The 22,325-nt window shown below is 38.2% G+C and overlaps 1 protein-coding gene across 1 annotated transcript in view; it reads right to left on the bottom strand.

Annotated features, from left to right (window-relative positions):
• Positions 1–22,325, bottom strand: part of LOC126428695 (U3 small nucleolar RNA-associated protein 18 homolog) — an 88,176-nt gene that overhangs the window by 17,846 nt on the left and 48,005 nt on the right. Inside the window, exons 4-7 of the mRNA XM_050090414.1 lie at positions 18,320–18,544; positions 17,784–17,967; positions 17,355–17,540; positions 14,255–14,452 (exon numbers count right to left, since the gene is read on the bottom strand). Coding sequence (XP_049946371.1) covers positions 14,255–14,452; positions 17,355–17,540; positions 17,784–17,967; positions 18,320–18,544 — 793 coding nt within the window. The remainder of the gene's footprint in view (positions 1–14,254; positions 14,453–17,354; positions 17,541–17,783; positions 17,968–18,319; positions 18,545–22,325) is intronic.

The raw sequence follows: 22,325 nt of genomic DNA, 5'->3' as shown, positions 1-22,325 counted from the left end.
TTTGGAAATATCTTTGATGTGCAGCAACATGTACGCTGCGTATTTTTGTATTACGAAAACATACATTGGAATTCCACCAAACACCGCATGTTACTTTCCGAACCATTGAAATCGAGATTTCGATGCGCTTTTGTAAGCCGTTCGTAACTCATGTCACGTGATCTCGCCAGCCGATGACAGCGGATATTCAGAGCATAGGACACGTGATGTAGTCAGCCAATAGCAACATCAGTGTTAAGTAGCGCGCCAAATGGGAAAGTTAATAGTTTAAATTAATATAGATAGTGTTGTTACAAGAAAAGAAAAGCTTTCACATAAAATATTGGTCTCAAGCTGCAAGAGAAGCTAAGTTTTCGCATATACTGTTGATCTTTTTTGCGCGTGTTACACTTTAAGAGATATCATACAAATGTGCCTGTAAAATTTTTAATAACAACATAAATGTCTGATCTTCAGGGTTCGAAATGCTTCTAAATGGCTCGTCACCAGCTGATTTTTAAATGAGAGTCAAACGCTTTTTGATTTAATAAATTCACGGTCCATTCTTGTGCGTAGTTCAACTTACGTAAAAGGATATTTAATTCTTAAAGTAACGCTTTTCAAACCACTAATCATAATATTTTCTCGCGACCTGTTACAAATAGGTTCGTTTCAGCAGTCGCCAGGGAGCTCAGATAACAGGCGACACCGCGCTTGGGTACATATCATGACGTAGGAAGCCCGTGTGTACGTACATGTAAAAGATCATCAATGAAAGATGATACTGCAAGAGCATCGGAATTTCGTGAACCATATTAAAATGTGCACATTTAAAGTGCACACTTAAAGGCACACTCGTATGTTCAGATTCCCAATGAAGTACCGTGACCCCGACCTGGTATTAAGCTTTTAAGTGTGGTTTTCAGGATGTAAATTTTCTTGGAGCACCAGTAGTGTAATATGTCATGTTTGGTTCATTATTATGGCATAATGCCATACGTGCTAGAAAATGAAAACGTGCACTTGAAATGCAGTGAACAGTTTAAACTACCCAGTACTGTGGAATTAAACATTTCGTTTCAAATACATTGACTGCCTCTGTGGAAAAGATTAGCAAAAGTCAAATTTCTTTAGCAAACAGACAAAAATAACTTCATTGTTCCGCAAGGCGATTAATGCTTGATTGTCAGAAAGGTGGAAATAAAATAAAATCTGAAACCAATTACATATTTCAGCCTTCAGTAATTATGTGAATGTGTTTTAATTCACTTGATAGCTCCCGGCCACGGATATCCGTTTTGTTTTCATTTGGCGCGAGAGTAAACGAAGGGGAAACAGCAAAATCACTGAACGTAAACACGGGTCACGTGGAGACTACCCACTATAGCTCAGATTGCTCTGCGCATCAGCCCTGGATCTACGACATTTGCGAGCCGGGTCAATACTAAAAAAAATCGAATTTTCAAAATAAGTTCATCTTGTAGCGCACATCTTTCTGAAAAGTCTGAAACATAAAACGTATGTATTCGAGGAAATGTAAGACATATTATTTGGTCTTAAGTATGCCAAAGTGCGGTGCCATGCCACTTCATAAAGCATTTTTCTACCGCACGTCCAAACTATATTCAGGAGAGTGGAAATTGAAATGTCCTGTGGTGCCTCTCCTGCTCCCAGTCGGCTGGTTTGACAGCCTGCCTCTCTTTAAAAAAAAAATCTCGCAATTAATAGCGGATGGGATTATTTGTAATCGAGAGAACAAGAACTCTTGAGAAAATCTGAACTCTTCATTGCCCATTAGTTAATAACTTGGCTGTTTCGTGTGGCATAAAATTAAATATAGGATATATAAAACCAGTACTGACAAGAGATAAGCAAGAAATTACACATTTCTTCAAACCTTAGCTCCTAGCATTTTTTTCTCTCTAATCTTGCTACAGCTTTACATGGCGTGTTTTCCTTTCTGTGAAAGAATCTTTTACCTCATCAAAGTTTGTCAAAAGTTTTGCTACATGGAAAATCGAAATGTAGTTATCTAATACTGAAAAAGCTGTTAATACAAATAATACCCAAGACTGGTGTGGTTTCTCGATCTGATTACGTCAATTTTGTCACTGTCTGCTAGATAAAACAAAATACGCCTTTCTAATACGGCAGCAATTTTGTAACACACCAAATAAACGAGACTTTTTTGGCACAAATGGTCATTTTTATAACACGACAGAATATAATCCAGTAAGTATCAATATCTAATGCCTATTAGGCCTACTACAAGCAAAAAGCTTTATGTTAGGAAATAGTTTCACGTTTCATTCATATGCACCAGCTTCTCTAGCATGAGATCGAAAACTAGTATTACGAAATTTTTATATAGATTTGGAATCGTCTTATTCTTCCATAATTTGTGTGATGTCCCCGTTTCTTCTCCGTCCTCGTTCTAACAAACAATCCTGTCATCACCAATTCTGTAGCTATTGCTGCCACTGTCAAAATTTGTTCGCCGATTAACTTCACTAACCCTGCCAGAATCACAGGTTTAGTTCTCCCGCAATTATTCTCCGGCTAGGCGTTGTTACGTGTTCGTACAACACGTTTTCTGCGTTACTTCCATAATAGAACTTAAGCGGCTGGTAGCCGGGGACTGTACTACTGGTCCTTACTAGTGTAGCGATGTGGCCAAACATTTTCTGCCAAAACTTCATTTTCTTGGACACACCGAGAAGATAATACATAATATTTCTTACCTGTTATTCCTGTCAGTCGTTTATTTCTATTCTGATAGTATGAAGCTATGGATTTCGCTAGTAATCATAACAACGCTGATCATTCGCACACCCAATCAACCACATAATCAGACAGCGATTGCCATTCATCCATTCGGCTTTACTCCACTCAGCTCGTATAGCCCCGTCCCCTTTTGTCTGTGGAAAGTTTATTTCTAGATGCGATGAGGATTCTCCTGACAGAGACATCACGTACACTATGCATGCATTCAAAAGTCAGCTTATGATTCATTCAGAAATCAACTTAAATGTGTTCAAAAATGTTCAAAAACCAACAGGGAAGCGTTTCAAAATCATATGACTAATTGATAGGCAAACGTGCGCTGGATGCTAGGTGCTTTGTGAAACAAGTTTTTTTTTCCCCCTCAAGAATATGAATTTGGCGCCTCCTTTTCCCGGTAGTATCTAGCTGCTTGCTGCGACTGCTTGCACAGCCAACAGCCACATTCCTGTTGACAGAAGCAGGAGAATCTACTACTCAAACGTGACTCAACTGCGCATGCGCATGAGCCCGCGCGTTAACTGCTAAAACAAATCGAATGTAAACAGTTGCGACTTCACGCTCATTGGAGGCAATTTGTTGTTATGAAGCACTGCATAGTCTTCCTAAAGCCTTTGACACATTTTCAATTGGCAGACGCTTGCATGAGCACTTGTGTCGTCGTCGTATATGGCGCATTTCCTTTGCAATTTAAGTTATTTTCGTTTTTTTCTCTCGTTTATGTTTTATTGTTGAAGTATTATTCTGCAGTAGCGGGATACAGTAATATCCTTTGTTAGTGTGTCGGTTCTTACCAGTCAAGATTACAAAAATTTAACTGAAAACTAAAACAATGAAAAATTCCCGGAATTCTAAAAATATCCCGGTTTTCTCCCGGATGAAAAAAAATCCCAGGTTTTTCCCGGATGTCCCGGGTCGTAGACACCCTGTCTCTAGGAGATTGTAAGTAAAAAGTTTCCTGATGATTGTAAAATGTTGTGACATGAGCTTCAGAGACCTATCCTGATCACTCAACTGCAGCCCACAACTCAATGGAAAATGGTCAGAGCAGGTCCAAATCATGCACTTTTTGTTTGGTAGTGTCCAGGATATGTGAGATGCCACAGAAGCACCCTCATTTGTGTCAAGTATTACTATACAGAAACAACAAACCAGTGCATTGGCTGGTTGGAGGTACAGGTCACCCATATGTTGCTATACAAGTGCAAGCAGATACTCATGATGGGACAGTAGGTTCCTGTATCATTTGCCATACCCTGACAGTGGCATGTGCTGCAATTCCTAAGTTCACAACCTTTTCTCATTATTTAGCATAGCCACACATGTAGAGGCTTTTGTACCCCTTAGTGAATGATGGTGTGATTCCTTTCCGTCCAAGTGATTTCAGACATACTATCTGTTCTTAACTTTGTGACAGTTGATAGTGACCCCTGCCGTAAGAGAACTGTTCAAAAAGTATCTGACTTCTATTTGTAAAATCAGTCTTCATTCACACACAGTTGTTTGACGCTAGTCACCTTCAAAGAACTCCCCATCAGCTTCTAAACACCTCTCCCAATACTGCAGCGGGTGTTGGATGCATAGCTGGAAAGCCTCTTTTGGTATGGTGTGCAGCTGCTCTGTGGAATTCTGCATAATGCCTTCCTGTTCTGAAATCTGGTCCCTTTCAGATCTCTTTTAGCTTAGGGAAAAGACAGAAGTCACTTGGTGCTAGGTCAAGGGAATAGGGAGGCTGACAAATCACAGCCATGTTGTGTTCGGTCAAAAAACTCTACATTAGTTGAGAACGACAAATGTGTGTGTGTTATCGTGGTGAAGGCACAACTGCCTGCAGCCCACAAGCCTGACCATTTGCATCTTACTGCTTCACAAAGGTGGTAGTACTTCTTATTGAAATTAGTAACATACTTGTTATGAACTACACCACTGGAGTCAAAATAGGCAGTCAGCATGACTTTCAAATTGTTGTGGGCCTGCCACACTGATCGAGGACGACGGACACTTTCATTGCAATGACTCAAACTTTGTTTCTAGGTCGTACCCATAAACCCAGGATTCATCACACCAGTGATCACCATGTTAAAGTTGAGATTACTGTTCATAGTATGCAGCATGTCCTTTACAATCTCTGAATGAAGCTGCTTCTGCTCAGTTGCTAGCAACTTTGGCACAAATTGTGCTGAGACCTCCTGAGGTCGAAATGTTCTGTACAATGGAATGAATGTATCAAACACTAATTCTAACCTCATCTGCAAGTTCTCTGATTGTGATTGGTCTACATTTGCAGATGCTGAGGCCTTCCTGAACATGCTTCACTGTTCACTGATGAGCAGCCATATTTGAAGTAGCTGTTCCTCTTTCTTATCTGTGCTGTACCTATTGCTTCATCCCCAAACACTTGCCAAAACTTGTTGACTGTGTCAACTTGAGATTCGCCAAGCTTAAAATAATATTTGATGCAATAATGTTGTTCCATTTTTGCTGTCATTTTGCACACTAAGCAAAATCCAATGATTACCACTTACACGTGTTCACATGTCAACGGCATGCCATCAAATGGCAGTCGTGAGAAAAGTCAGGCATGCGCACTACATATGCTTACAAATATAAAGAACACAAGCCTTCTGAAACCACTGTCGCTCTCGACAACAAAAAATGAAGTTGAATACTTTTTGAACAGTCCTCTTACACTCATGTCACTGCATCATGTGAAAATCCAGTGTTTGCACAACCATCTAGATGGAGTTTCTCCAGTGTTGGGTTCCCAAAATCTTAACATGATCCTGAAGTATGCGGTACTAACACCATTTATAAAAGTGGCCAGTATGAGGCCAGTACAAGGTTTGATGAAACTCCAGTCTCATGACAAACTGAACTACTCCCTTCACTGTGGCACCTGGAAAACATTCTCTCTTCACCACAGGATTTCTCACTTATTTATCATGATTGTAAATGTAAGACCTTGTTTGCAGATAATGGAGTCATAGATGACATTACCATAATGCATTTCTTTAAATGAAGTATTATTTCATGTGGTAACTCATTCTGGATTCCACCTGAAAGCTTATCACATAAGCCTTTCAGCATTATTGCTTCACTGGATGATGTCATCTCTCTCTTCAGATTTTCTTCCTTCTCTGTCTCAATCAGACTTATGACAGCCCACACTTTGACGCTTGCATTGATTTTTCAATCCTGTTCTAGTGTTCATCTCCTTCATGTCAATCTCTTCTAAGGGATCTGAACAGAGAACTAAAAAGGAATTTGTGCCAATGAAGAGATCACTTTTTGCAGTTACATCGCCATGAGACACTAATTCTGCAATCAGATACTGGTTTGCAAGGCACATCCAGGAGCAGGTATACACTAAGATCATGATTTATCAATGATGAGAAACAAGCTGAAGTTTAAGAAAATAATCAGAAAGAGTTAATGTACAAAGAAATGGACTTTTAAAGTACTGCGGAATAATTGTTTGCATTCAAAGTTCTCTGAGGCTACAGATTTTATGATAATGGTAACCATGGTAGGTAGCAGAGTTCAGTAGGAATGAACATCCCTAAAAAGGGTAATCACATCAGTGGAACAGACAAATTTAGGCAAGAAGTAGGTAAATGTGAACAACTTTGAGTAGCAGAAGAAATATGTCAATTGTTTGATGGAACTAGAAAATTAAAAAAGTTCAGGAAAAAAAGGAATAAAAAAACTGGACATCTTTGAAAAACACATTGCAAGTCAAGAATTTATTCACTTTTCAACAATTCTTTAATATAAAAATAATTTTGAAATGGACATTGTAGTATTTTCAAATTTTATGTCAGATCTTTGGAAGGGATTTTCAGCAAGATTCCAAGATTTCACATACAGAGAGCAGGTGGTGTGATTTTTAATATCGCCTTTTTTGAAGTTTCTCCAGTGGCATAATGTACTGAGTTCTGCATTTTAAAGCCTTTACTCCAAATGGAGATAATGGACTCAAAAGAAACACTTTCCCTCACAAACATTTAAAACTGTGTCCACTGCAGAATTATGGTGTATAGCTAATACAGAATACAGTGGCCGATGCGCAGTGACCAGTTTTCATCCAATGCACTGGGTGAGTTCATTTGTTTGTTCAAAAGAGGCGGCCGATAAATGTTTACCACCTTTCGGCCGGTGAGAGATGTCAGAATTGAGGTGTGCGCCCTGCAATCTTTCTCAAATGATTTTACAGAAACTATTTGGTAAAAGAATTTCATTTTGCTTTACTTACAGCTTTGTATATCAGGTTCATAATAATGCGCCCATTATTTCATTAATGGTTATAGTTTTGTGATATTTCTGTGCAAGTAACACAATGTGAGAAATTCATAAAAGTGTGCAGTGAAAAATAGAGGTTGCTATGACTCTGCGTTTGGTGCATATTACATAATATGTTGTTGCATACGAAATTTGGCTAAGATATTGAATTTTTCATTACACTTGGGTAGAGGTACCTATCTGTCACCAATCTCATGAAAACTGATCTGATGTAGCACCCTCATTTGCGATCACACAGCACCAGCAATAAAGCCATACTGAAATATAACAATATTCCTCATATTTTATAAACAGTTTCAGATATCGAAATGAGATTTTGGTTCATGATAGCACGCAAAGAGGAGAGTATTTTACCATATCATTACTACGTAGAACTTCATTACCTACCATGTTATTGGAGTAATTACACACTTTTTCGGTGATGACAATGATGATGATTGGTTTGGAGGGCACTCAACTGCATTGTCATCAGTGCCCGTACAAATTCCCAATATTTATACAGCCCAATTTTATTTATTTATTTTTTCTCTGTCCAGTCTAACCACTGTCACGAATGATGATGATGAAATGATGAGGACAACGGAAACACCCAGTTCCCGGGCAGAGAAAATCCCCAACCCAGCCGGGAATAGAACCTGGGATGCCATGATCCAGAGGCAGCAACGCTAGCCACTACACTACAAGCTGCGGACTCACTTTTTTGGTGAAAGAGCATAATTTTTAATGGCCATCGATAGCCAGTGAAACGAGGAATGCTATGGGTTTTGGAACAACATATGTGACAACATTGCTATTTCATAAACTACCGACTTTCCTTTTCCTCAGTTCCTCACTTAATAAAATTAATAAATCACCTTTTCAGAATTCTCTCGCATTTGTGCCCACACAACATGGTAGTGAGGTGAGACAGTATAGACTCTGCTGTGTTTTGGCAACATAAGCAAATTTGGACATGTCATCCAGAGGAATGTGAGGTTTTACTCAAAATTCGTCATTTCTACATCTACATCTATACTCCGCGAGCCACCTTACGGTGTGTGGCGGAGGGTACTTATTGTACCACTATCTGATCCCCCTTCCCTGTTCCATTCACGAATTGTGCGTGGGAAGAACGACTGCTTGTAAGTCTCCGTATTTGCTCTAATTTCTCGGATCTTTTCGTTGTGATCATTACGCGAGATATATGTGGGCGGTAGTAATATGTTGCCCATCTCTTCCCGGAATGTGCTCTCTCGTAATTTCGATAATAAACCTCTCCGTACTGCGTAACGCCTTTCTTGAAGTGTCCGCCACTGGAGCTTGTTCTCTCTGAAAGGTACAAATGGCTAACAAGCCAGGCGAAAATAAATCGCTGCATTTTCCGTGGAATTATTTTTAGATACTAACAAAAGCAGAGGTGACGGTAGATCTTTTCGAACGGTCACCATGCACGTGTGGGCGTGAAGGGACTACACTTAACATTTACAGAAAATGTGAGCATAGGTTTCAGTTTAGAATGGCACTTCCCTTCCAACGCTTTGCATTTCCCCTACAATGCCTGCCCATAACCCCCACCACTACCATTCTCCCCATGTGTGCCCTGTCGTCTGTTCATCTACTGGCCACGGCACTCTGCGCGGACGATACACATGTCCCAGACAAATAAGGAAATTGCTAAAAATTTGTCATTTATCTGGCTACTACATTTGGCTCCATATATTTTTGTGAAACTTCATTTTCAAAAATTAATTTACTGAAGAACCAATATCGCTCAAGATTAACAGATGCCCACCTTAAAGAATTCTTCATAAAAGCTGCTTCCCGCATGAAAATAAGTATAAAAAAAACTGGCTCAAGATCACAAATGTGATTTTTTCCACTGAATATAATTATGCCTATCTATTGTATTTTGTATTATTTTGCAAGTGAAAATTAAAATCAATGTGTTATTTTTGTTTAACATTGATAAAAAATTTCGAAAGTTTTCGCACCCTACCTGAGATCACTTGCCAACAGCTGCTCTAGATCAATGGTCATCACACTTTTTTGCTCAAGATCCAATATTGAGATTTTGGGGCAGCACCTAAGGTTGTATATGTTATGACCACTACCTTAATTAGTAACCTACATACATTAGTGAGTTAGGAGGTCTCAATAGTCTAGTTAATAGTAAGGGAGCAATAAATTGGTCACTGGCCGCCTGATACTGATAGGAACCATTCGGAACACTGTGTGCTGACTGTGGTCCCCTCCTCAAGTGATCTAACAGTTCTGGCACTATAGTTGCACAGTGAAATGTTGTTGGTTTTACTGCAAGTGCGAACGACTTTGATTAGTAATAGTATTTGTACTTACTTTAAATGCACTACTGAATATAAGGCACGAAAAAAAAATTGATAAATGATTTAAATGCCAGTTTTTCCTACTCACAGCCTTTATTAATTTAATGTCCTTTGCTACAAATAACTACAACATTTACAGATGACAGCCTCTGTGATGTTCATCCATGAAATCAGGTAACTTTCGTGTACAAATTTATACCACAGCATCTGATTGGTTCAAGTCGCACATGCTCGTGAGTTGTCAGTACATGAAGACAATACAACACTCCTGCTCTCACATCCTCTAATTCCACAGTGGCCACTTTACTTATCCTTCTGCCTCTGATGTGTACAGCTAACTTTACTTTGCTTATTGCCACATTCTCCAACATCAATTAAAATTAAACATATCTTAATATATTACTGCTTCTGTAAGTATTTTTATTTGTTTCTGAGCAGTGAAACTGCAAACTTAAAATGTTCTTAACACTGAATGACATTTCTCGATTCAGTTGTTAGTTGGTAGATACATATTACAGTAAAACCTCCATATAATGTAAACCCAGATACAGAGGTAATTTTAGATGATCCTGACTGATTGCCTATATGTACTGTGTTAATTATCCCTCATTACAATGATGCTAAAATTACTTCATCACCTCGTTATAATGAAGGTAACATTTTGGGGCTATTACTATTTTTTGCTTCTAAGAATCTGATCATAATGGTACATATTGTTTGTTAAGTCTCTTGATGTTCTACACTGTACTTTCAGAAGATTTGCTACATACTCTGTGCTGATGGTAAGAAAGTAGCAAATAGCCTATAGCTGCAGATGAGCTGTGCTGAGCAGAAAATAGAAAAATGTCATAGAGCTCCTGTATTTGAACCAGAGTTAGCAGTTTTAACCTGTACGTTGTTGAGCTTGTAGTCAGAAGTGTTTTGTTGGGCTCATACACAGTTTATTTACATTATTTTTGCAATCTGTCAGTGGTTTTAAGTTGATGCAAATACTCTTTGGACATAGTTAACAATATTTGGACAATAGTTTGAACTCAGGAAAGGATAAGATTAGAGACAAAAATTGAGGTTTTAAAAGACATAGATAATGGAACAAAACAGATAAACACGTTGAGGACTTGCACAATCAATGTTAGCTACATTCTTTAAATTCTAAAACATCTAAAGGTGATTCAAAATGTTGGCGGAAAAATCCCACATGATAAATGGTGGGAAAATACAGTCCTGAAAACATGTACAATGCAGATTACATGGGACTGTTTTATCAGAAGATGACGGACTTTAGAGACAAAAATGTAAAGGCAGGAAACAATCTGAGGTACACAAAATGATCCTTTCTGCAGCACAGTTTAAACACTGGTGATCAGATGATCAACAAATCCCCGAGGTTTAAAAAAGGTAAGAAGCTTACCAGGTAAGATTACAGACATTTTATTTTACCTTCCTTTACTTTATAAGTTGATTCAGCATCTTCAGCTGTACTGTTATGAGCATGCATGAAGAGTACATACCATACAGTACTTTAATTTTGTATTTTTTTCCATTGTTCTAAATATGATTTCTTTTATTGCAGCCAATTACAATACAATTTGCAAAGCCTGGAAAAATAAAATTGTGTTGCTGGTGGATAACTGCAGTGAGTATAACAATATGCCAGCACTGAAGAATGCAAAACTATGCTGCTTCCTCCCCAAACTGTACTTTGATCTTTCAGCCGCATGACAAAGGGATACTTAAAAACTTACCGACAAAGTACTGTTCACAACTAATCCAACATGTGACTGAAAACTTGGGACGAAAAAAAAAAAAAAAAAAAAAAATCACAATTTCTACAGTCTCCATGTGTAGCAGGCTTGTGACATGATTGCTGGCTCCTGGAACAGAGCAGAGCCAAATGTGATTGCGAGCTGCCGGTGAAAAGCAAAGATTTCTGAAAGTGTAGATGTTGATGTTGTGGTGGATGAAAAAATGCAGGATGATGATCAATGCGATCTTGGGATGTATTCACAAGTAACTGGTGAAACCATAGTAGTTGAATATGTGTCAGTGGAAGATGAGGCACTCGTGTTTGAAGAATACACCAAAAAATCTACCATCTTAGAATTAAAGTGTAATTTATCTGTTGAAGATTGTAAGAATGACAATCATGTGATATGTGCACGCCCTTCTCCTCTGATGGAGCCAATAGGATAATTGGAAACTATTCAGCAAACAGCATCTTCAATCCCCACATTCCAGTGGAACAATTGTGCTGAAAGTGATAAAGACAATATTTACAAGTTCATTATTTGTCTTTTAAAGTTATTTCTCACGAAAAAAAGCACTAAAGTACTGTACACACTGTCCTTTGAGGTACAGTACTGTAGTAGTCACTATTAAAATAAAAAAATAAAAACCATGTTGTAACAGTAACCCTGCTATAACAATATCATTTTCATGGTCCCACGAACATTGTTTTATCGAGGTTTGACAGTACCATAGAATAGGGCCGAGAACTGTGAGCCACACGAACACTTGATTGAGGATGCATGTGATCCACTGGCTGCAGTTTGACCACTGCTCTAGTCTATCTGGTGTTATTTGAGGATATAAAGTTAACACAGAACAAATACTTGTCCAATGCTGTACAATGACCTTGCTATGAGATTCAAAAGTAACCACTGCACTGGAATACATCAGCTCACTGCATATCAGAGCACAGAAATTAGAGTGGATGTAAGAAAATAATTGTTTGGCATTCAATACATGGGAGAAGTTCAGCTACTCTGACAGCTCACACATACTTTACGTAAGTGTTGTAGCGTATGAGATTGTCGGAAGTACATAAGGTAATCCATCCCTTCTGTCACTAGGGCAATGTTCAGGCAGGTGGCTGCGGCAGTCATGAGTATAAGTTTTACAAGAAATGAACTGAGGCGCCAGATAAATCTACTATGACTAACCCAACAATAATTTTTATCCTGACCATGGTAACTATACTAGCCTAAACTGTTTAAATGTTGATTCAACTCCTAATTCAATCGATTAAAGATGCATGTCTGCCGCTTCCAATATAATGTGAATCCCAATCAGTCTGTCTTTTGAGGAAACAGTAAGACCAGACCTGATGATTTCAATGCTTTCTGGTCCTCGTTTCATCCAGCTCCTGGTAGCATGTATAATTAGCCACATAGCTTTTAACAATTGTGTCAAACTCTGAATATGTCTAAGGTTGATTGCTAACAATATTCACGTGTACTGGGAGCACTTCTTGTGGTTTGGTATTTCTGTGAGCTGTGATGTATTCACTGCAATATAGTGATTAGAGTCACTGTCTAGTGTGCTGCAGGTTGCCAGTTCAAACCTGGCCACCAGGGATTATTTGTTACTTAGTTTATGATGTCTGGAAGGTTCTTGTACATCTTTTCTTTGTGTAATCTGAAATATTTGATCTGTATAAATACAAATATTCTGGAATAGCCTATGTTTGTATTTTATTCGGTCTGCCTCTAGGCCACTTTACACAACATGAATGCACCCCACGTCTTATCAATTGTAGATCACTTTTTCTGTAGCACAGATTTAGGCCATCAATGTGGGATCGTTGGATACACAGGGCGCAGAAGAAACTTTGTATCAATGTCATTGCAGGTTGGACAACACTGAATCACGTAAAACTCAACACATAAACAATAGGTTGGAAACACACTATTGTGGAGCTGCACACAGAAAATTTGTGGCAAGCATGCAGGAATTTGTGCACCTATCCTACCTTTCTCCAGCAACTAACTGTTACACTAAAGACCTCACAGACAATTCAATTTGGTTGCTTAAGCTGAACAATAAAAAATATAGCTTTGTATATAGAGCTGGTTACATAAGATAAGATTTTGTGATTTTTATATAATTTTGTGATTTTTACTGGGCAAAGCTTGACTATTAAATCAGCTGCAGTAGGAGTACTGTAACATTCCTACAGTCAGGTAGTTAGCATGAAGTACTATACGCTGTAATGTTGCTTATGATTAAATCCAAAAGTCAGGTGCTTTAATTTCCACTAATGTATAGATAACAAGAAAATTTTGTTTCTAAAAACTAGATCAGTATCAGTCAACCAAGACATTTGTGAAAAAGAAAACAATTTAAATTTAATACATATCACTTTCACCCATACTTGACTCAATCTTCCTGACTAAAATTGCTATAAAGTTGGTGAGATTAAAAATGTTACAGGTACACACTGTACAAATTTTCCTAACAACTCTTCATGCACTGCTGAGCACATCCAATCCAATTCACTTACTTGACAAATATTTGGAAGATACTGACTGTCTAAAATTTGATATGATAGATTTTGCATCAATTCAGTAAAACCATTGTGAAGTACAGAAGAATACTGACAGCAAAGCTGCCAAAATACAGCCTATTTCAGATGTCTCTTAGGAATCAAATTTCACAATACATCAGCAGAAAATTAAACAGTACTTCATGAAAGTTGGCAAATATTTCATAATTTGACGAATTCTCCACAAATTATTAGTAGAGGGTTGAAAGATAACAGTGACCCATGAAGCACTCAGTATTTCTTATCAACTGCAGCTTAAAAAAACATTGCCCCAAGTCATTGTATGAAATTAAATGTCCCTGATCCACATTCTGTTATTGTTGTACTACTATCATAGACCCTTTTTACAGTCTCCCTGTAACCTAGAATTTATCCCAATTCATCTCTTAAGCAACATTTACTACAGAAAGCTCTACCACATCATACCAACACAATAGCTAATTCAGAGTTTCACATAAGTATTAAATTAATTTCTTTTGATATTTAATAACCTTTTGGATAACTTTACTACAATCATAATTACTATGCTCAAGTTAAATTAAAAATTTACCTTCATATTTGTAATATCACCTCCTTGCGACAAGTTGACACACATACTCTTTCCAGCTATCATGTCATACTTGTAATAATGACTATGATGCTGAGAACCAACAATAAATTTTTCTCCATCCATTGTAAAATGAGAACAGCGGATTGGAAACCGCTCAAACTGAACTGACTGTAGTTTTGTATTGTTATGGCCATCAACCTGAACCAAAATTAAAAGCAAGTTTCAATGGTAACAAATCGTTAAGTATCTGCAATTTCAAGACAACTAAATTACATTAAACATTCTTATTCACTTAAAAAGCTATTTAAAAATGTTTCATCAAAAGCTTCATATCATTATAGTTCCTCAACTATCACAGTACTTTCCACCGTTGAAAATATTTTTCTTCTTCAACTCGTCATAAAAATAATTACTCGCATTTCAGTATTTTATTCTGCTTAAAATGTGGAATAATGAGAACATTTTTAACTGCTGGATAGGGGACAATCTCCCATATCCGCGGCTGTAGACTATGGCACAGCCACTGTCTACGCAGCAAGATGTCTCTGCCATTTTCTCCAAAAGAGGAATGTAGCACCGAGCTGGTGCCTTATGATCAGTCACATGCTACACAACAGAGCGCTGTGGATTGATACCCAGTCAAGATATCTGCAAGTTGATGCAGCTCATCTTGCTTGAGACACCCGCTGCACTATGAGGGTACCAAATCCACTAGGTACAGCCAGCACCAACTTGTGTCCATGAGCTACGCGACACCAGACAACTTCCCAATATTGGTCCACCTGGGCGGCCCTTTATAGCAAGCTGCCCAACAGCCCAACTGTCATACCTCAATGTCTCAACTCAACATCGGAAGTGCAGCCAATCTATTCATCAGAGCACAGTGCTCATCAGTAAAACTAGGGACCTCACCAGTGTCGTGTATAAAGACTCTTCCTATGGCACTATTTCTCAGTAAAGACTGACAATGTCCTCTGTAAATTCAGAAACTGTTGCAGTGTTTGTGACAAATCTTCATCAGATCGGGAAAATCTGTACGTTGCTTTGACTCTGAAGGTGTTTCAATTGCTACCATTATTGTGTGCTTTCTATATACACTACTGGCCAATAAAATTGCTAAACCAAGAAGAAATGCAGATGATAAACAGTTATTCATTGGACAAATATATTACACTAGAACTGACGTGATAACATTTTCACGCAATTTGCGTGCACAGATCCTGAGAAATCAGTACCCAGAACACCAAACTCTGGCCGTAACAACGGCCTTGATACGCCTGGGCATTGAGTCAAACAGAGCTTGGATGGCGTGTACAGATACAGCTGCCCATGCAGCTTCAACAGTTCATCAAGAATAGTGCCTGGCATATTGTGATGAGCCAGTTGCTCGGCCACCACTGACCAGACATTTTCAATTGGTGAGAGATCTGGAGAATGTGCTGGCCAGGGCAGCAGTCGAACATTTTCTGTATCCAGAAAGGCCCATACAGGACCTGCAACATGCATTATCATGCTGAAATGTAGGGTTTCGCAGGGATCGAATGAAGGGTAGAGCCACGGGTCTTAACACATCTGAAATGTAACGTCCACTTTTTAAAGTACCGTCAATGCGAACAAGAGGTGACCGAGACATGTAACCAATGGCACCTCATATCATCACGTCGGGTGATACGGCAGTATGGCGATGACGAATACACGCTTCCAATGTGTGTTCACCGTGATGTCCCCAAACACGGATGCAACCATCATGATGCTGTAAACAGAACCTGGATGTATTCGAAAAAATGACGTTTTGCCATTCGTGCACCCAGGTTCGTCTGTGATGCAGCGTCAAAGGTAACCGCAGCCACGGTCTTCGAGCTGATAGTCCATGCTGTTGCAAATGTCATCTAACTGTTCATGCAGATGGTTGTTGTCTTGCAAACGTCCCCATCTGTTGACTCAGGGATCGAGACGTGGCTGTACGATCTTTTACAGCCAAGCGGATAAGATGCCTGTCATCTCAACTGCTAGTGATACGAGGCCGTTGGGATCCAGCATGGCATTCCGTATTACCCTCCTGAACCCACCGATTCCATATTCTGCTAACAGTCATTGGATCTCGACCAACGCGAGCAGCAATGTCGCGATACGATAAACTGCAATCGTGATAGGCTACAATCCGACCTTTATCAAAGTCAGAAACGTGATGGTATGCATTTCTCCTCCTTACACAAGAAATCACAACAATGTTTCACCAGGCAACGCCGGTCAACTGCTGTTTGTGTATGAGAAATCGGTTGGAAACTTTCCTCATGGCAGCACGTTGTAGGTGTCGCCACCGGCGCCAACCTTGTGTGAATGCTCTGAAAAGCTAATAATTTGCATATCACAGCATCTTCTTCCAGTCGGTTAAATTTTTGTGGTGAAGCAATTTTAATGACCAGTAGTGTAGTAATAAAGTTTTATTGTTCCTGGCTACCTTGGCACTTCTCTCTGCTTGTGCATGCATTACCTACAATGGGATACTACACAACCTAATAGCCTGCAGGTTGTATTTAGCAGTCCCACACAGCAAATGATGAAACATCACAAGAAGGATATGTATGTACATCAATTCTACCATTTCATAGATTTGGTGGACAAATTCTTCTGGTAGGTTCTTCACAACCTTTTTTATTATTTTTGTTTTGGAATTAAAATTAATAAAACAATACTTTCACTGAAATTTGTTTCATTGTACCACAGCATATAACCCATGCAGATTCACATATGTGCATATAGTTGTACCATAATTAGTTATTTCATTCTATTTTCCAATTCGTGTTTATTCCTTAACATGTAAAGGTCAGTGTAATTTTACTATATTCTCATATGTCTGATGACATTTTTGTAAGGTTTTGTATTTATTCAGAATATTTGAGAAATGTTCAAATCAACTAGCATCTATTTCATTTTCAGTGCTACCACGTTTCATTAACAGACACTCGGCAAATATCAATGTTGGCAGTAAATCAATTGGAAATAAACATTAAACTGACTTATTAATGCTCTTAAATAATGAAGTTGTGTGCTTGTTCTCTTAAAACCACTCTTCAAGCATACCTACAAATGGGCATACCTGGAAAAGGGATGCAACGCCAGACAGACCAGCAACTAAAGCTACAGTTGCCGACGGATGGAACTGTACAGATTTAATTACAGGCCCCTCACTGTAAGTGTCTCTATTTAGGTCTTTCAGTCGCTTCAGTTCTATTGTACCCCGGTGTAATATAGATGACTTTTTGGCAAGGAAGTTCCCACAATGCTGCAATGAAAATGAAGTAAATTTATTTGCATTAAAAAAGGAAAAATTCCACAAAGTAAAAAAAAAAAAAAAAAAAAAAAAAAAAAAAAAAAAAAAAAAAAACCACGAAGAAGAAAAAACCACAAAGATAAAGGGAGAATGGGAGGAATAAGAAATTAAGAAATAACAAGAGACAGATGGTCAGATGGTTGTATGTGTGGACTGAAAGATAATATTTTTTAAAAGATTCAATAATTTTAATACCTGCAGTAATTCGTTATCTGATTCATCATCTGTATCATTTATTTTATTTGATCTCCCCAGTTCTGCCCACTTAGGAACACCCATAACTGATTCAAATTTTCGTTTGAGAGCATGGGTGTACTCATCTGAGGATGTGCTTGGTATTGCCAACCTTCGTCCTTGGCTTGCCAATGCTTCTTTGACACTATAAGAAAAAGACACACGATGATGTACAAAGGTTATTGCGTCATTCAGTAAGACTTAAAAGCTACTTCCATACAAATGTGTATGGAAATGAAACAAATAAAATATATGTAAGAAGACAGTGTAATTTATACAAAGTAAGCAGAAATGATTCAAGGTCAATAAATAAACTGAATGTGTAGAGTTAACTTGATTCAGAATATTTCTCTGTTACAAGAAACATGAAATTATTCCAAACAGATGCTCTAAAAATCCACTTACATAACAACAACATGAACTGAACAGCACAAAGTGCACTGATGGTCACTGGTTTAGCAGAATACATTTCTGTGTCATTTGATGGTAGTACTTACCATATCTCATTATCCTCATCATCATTCCAGGCAGGTTGTCTCTCAGGTGAGGCGAGAGTATCAGATGCTGGAGAGCTGTCAGAGTCTGGGCTATCATCCCCTTCATCAACACCAGAGTCTTCAGGATCAGAACCCTGTTCTAATACACGAGATACATCATCAGATTCCCATCGGTTGACATTTTCAATCACTTCAGATGGGTCTCCAAATACAAGTCTCTCCAGCCTGGAAGAAAGTTTGAAAGAGAGGTTGTGAAATTAAGTGCAGTTCAACTCCCCAAGAAAGACAGGAAAACGAAAGTCATATTTGGCTTAATGCTGAGAGATAAAGATAGCCAGGAAGAAGGGGTGGGTACAGAAAGAGAGGAAGTTGAGGGGAGAAGAGGAAGGGGGGAGACAAGAGGGTGCTCACATACATGAAAAAAAGTAACTGTATCAAAAGGAAAATTCATTTGAAAAAAAAGTACAAAGAGACCGTATAGGGGGCCAGTTATCTTCTAGTGGCAAAGTTCCAGCACTACCAGTACACATTTAACACATTTAAAAGTGAAGAAACTCTTCCTAGCCTTTAGAGCTATTAGTTCCTTCCTCACAAAGGAAAGAGGGATTGGTTGGGAAAGGTTTCAAGGGAAAGGCTGGTCACTCAGAACCCACGATGAGATGGACCACTCTCCAACAGGTTAAGGGAACTGCCGTTTAAGAAAGTAGGAATAGCTTTCTCACTTTTAAATGTTTCAACTGGCAGTTCTGGAATGTCACCTCAAGAGGGCAAGTACCGTTCAGCCATTAATCATCTTTGCAATTTTACATGTATGAAAGATTTCATTTCAGATATGTCAAAATAGCAAGATTTGATGTTTAATGATTTTGTTCCACTGACTATAACATACATCACAGACTTAAAGAATCATGAACAGGTTTAAAACAGATTCTTTTTTAAGTTATCTTTAGACGTCCCAGAGAACAATTTTAAGTTGGATACGGATGGCTGTCTTAGAATTCCTCCCTGCAGTTATTAGTCACACAATTACATAAGGTACTTACACCCTGAACTTTTCCAAGGCTTGTTTTGAAGTACATTAATTTTATACGCTATTATTACAATGACATTGCCACTAGCAAAGGCATTTTTTGATCCACTGCCAGCATAGGTTTAGGCTGTTCCTAATGTGGAAAACATATGCCTTTTGTTGCCACTCCTCTGGAGTACAGGCACTACTGGTAATATAATATGAAGACAGTTCTGTCACTTTTTCCACTGTTGCGCCTATTATATTCTCTTCCACTTTTAAAATTGTTGACTGTCTTCAATTGTTACCCTGGCAAGGGGCCCATACAGAGTGCTACCATCTGAAGCTAGGCGGATCCAGCATGCTGAAAGCATGATAAATACAGTACACTGACAATGAGGAGGTAGTGAATAGAATTGGGGAGAAGAGGAGTTTGTGGCACAACTTGACTAGAAGGGATTGGTTAATAGTACATGTTCTGAGGCATCAAGGGATCACCAATCTAGTACTGAAGAGCAGTGTGGAGGGTAAAAATCGTAGAGGGAGACCAAGAGATGAATACACTAAGCAGATTCAGAAGGATGTAGGCTGCAGTAAGTACTGGGAGAGGAAGAAGCTTGCACAGGATAGAGCAGCATGGAGAGCTGTATAAAACCAGTCTCAGGACTGAAGACTACAACAACAACGACATACGCATTGCAGACCATGACAATGACAAAAAGAGAGGAGAGTACAATTCAAGAGAGTGAAGTGAAATTCCTAACAAGTATATTAGGGAAATGAACATGCAAGGAACAAAATTGGACAAATAAGCTGAATGAGAGAATTGAGAAGAACACATCAAAATGGTTATGACATGTCAACAGAATTAAAGCTGGAAGAATTCCAAAACGAATGCCGGAGACAAAGTTTGACACCATGAGGGAGACCTGGAGCAAATTTTGATTGACAGAATAAAGACCAGTTTAAGAAGAAGGAATCTGGATCAAAACAAAATAGTTATAGATGAAGAATTGTGAACAGACAGGGGAAGTGGAGAAGTACCATAAATGTACTAACTCTGCCAATTTCTGGATGAAGGGAAAAGATGACTACGAATATCACGTAGAGTCAAATAGATACAATAAATTCTATTCTTAAGACATGTTGTAAGATTGAAAAGTGCCTTCAAAAATGGTGATACATTTGTGTCTTAAAGATGCTGCATAGTCTCTTCACTAAGTCTCCATTAGAGATACATGAAGCCCCTAACTACCTGGGTTAATGTGGACCTAAAACGGATAACTGAAAAAAATGTGGATGCTCCAATAATAGTATGCACTTCAGTTTGAGATGTTGAAATTAGTGTAGGCGTGTCCTTTAGGTTCCGGGTAAAAATGGCTATGTTTGATGTTACTGAAGAATTCATTACAAAAAGCACCAGCTGTTGTCTTTGTTGACATTAAGTTTCTCACCCTGAACAGCACTTTCTTGAATCCCTTAACAACATTTAAATAACCTCAGCCATCCTGATGAACTATCATATTTTCCTTCACTCTCATGAGTTTCACCGAACTCTCGTCGTTTCTTTATTAACATCTGACGGGGAACAGGAATGCCCCTTCTCTCTCTTCTGCCAGAACCACAAGTGGATTGAGTAACTGATTTAGTTTTGTGCAAGCTGATGCTGGCTTGGTTATCAATCTTGCTTGCAAAATTTAACATTTTCTTCTTTATTTTTTTTTTTTAAAGTCTATCCCTGTCTGTATGCCCATCTCACAAACTTAAAAAAGTTTTACTGAAGATTCACCATTTTCTAACATTTCTATAGCTTTGTCATCTTCCTAGCATGTGGATACTGTCTGTAGGTTCAGTGACAACAAGGAATATGATACAGGATAACACTTACTGTCAAGTTATATTCACAGAAGCTGCAGTATTACTAAGATCTGTTGGCAACTAAAAAATACACATAACAATGCATTCTTTATGGCACTGTTTAACAATATGCTTTCATTTATTATCAGCGTATAGCAAGAATGCTGAAGAAAACTATCCCAGAAAAACCTAATTTCTTTTTTTTTTCTATCCCAGAAGAAACCTAATTTCTTTTTTTTTTCTTTTCTTTTATTTTCCTCTTGGCTTTAAGTGAGTCACAAATATTTTGCAAGGGTAGATCACAGAATGTACATCAAGATATAATTGGAAACAACAATTAAAATACTTCACAAATTTCCCACAATGGGACTGGGAGTTGCATCATCTTCTGGAAGTAAAACACGAGTTCCATGCATAATACTCATAGTGTATGCTCAATGAAAATATTCGTTATAATTTTAACAGAATACTTCATGTTTCTTTTTTTATTTTTTCAAAAAATGCCCAACCATACATAGATAATAAACAAACTGGATAACATACTTGAAAAATATGTAGACTAACTGCACTTGTTATCATCGCTAAACTGTGTCCTGCTGATAAATGGTGAAATGTGACGAGGTTTCATCTTATTATAAGTTCTCAGGCCACTGTCACAAAGAAAAACTACAAATATTCAAGATTGCTGGTACAGCCATTTTCCACAGCAAGTATATAAATATTGTCAATCATAATTAAGTCCTTGTCAATCATAATTAAGCCCAAATCCAACAGCAGGGTCATGAATGAAGTACAACACTCAGCACTGAAAGCTCATAATATTAATATCTGAACACAAGTCTCCAATACCAGAACATCAAACATTTAAGAGCTACCAGCCTCTGCCTTGTGCACCAATCAGGTGCTACGGTAGAAACAACACACAAAAGTAACAACATTTTGTGAAATTGCATTCTAGGGGGTTTCATGTTTACATGCTTCATTTGCAGTTAAAATATTTATACTGGGAAGCTACAATGTGACAACATTAAGTCAATGAGATTGTCAACAGTGACAGTCAACATATCACAGTAACAAAGTCTGTGAACAACATATATTGGTGTCGTTATTTTGCTTACTTTTCTGTAAAAATAACTGTGT

Source organism: Schistocerca serialis, chromosome 1 (assembly GCF_023864345.2).
Source record: "Schistocerca serialis cubense isolate TAMUIC-IGC-003099 chromosome 1, iqSchSeri2.2, whole genome shotgun sequence".
In the NCBI taxonomy this organism is placed as follows: Eukaryota; Metazoa; Arthropoda; class Insecta; order Orthoptera; family Acrididae; genus Schistocerca; species Schistocerca serialis.
This window is presented reverse-complemented; position numbering and strand designations above follow the sequence as displayed.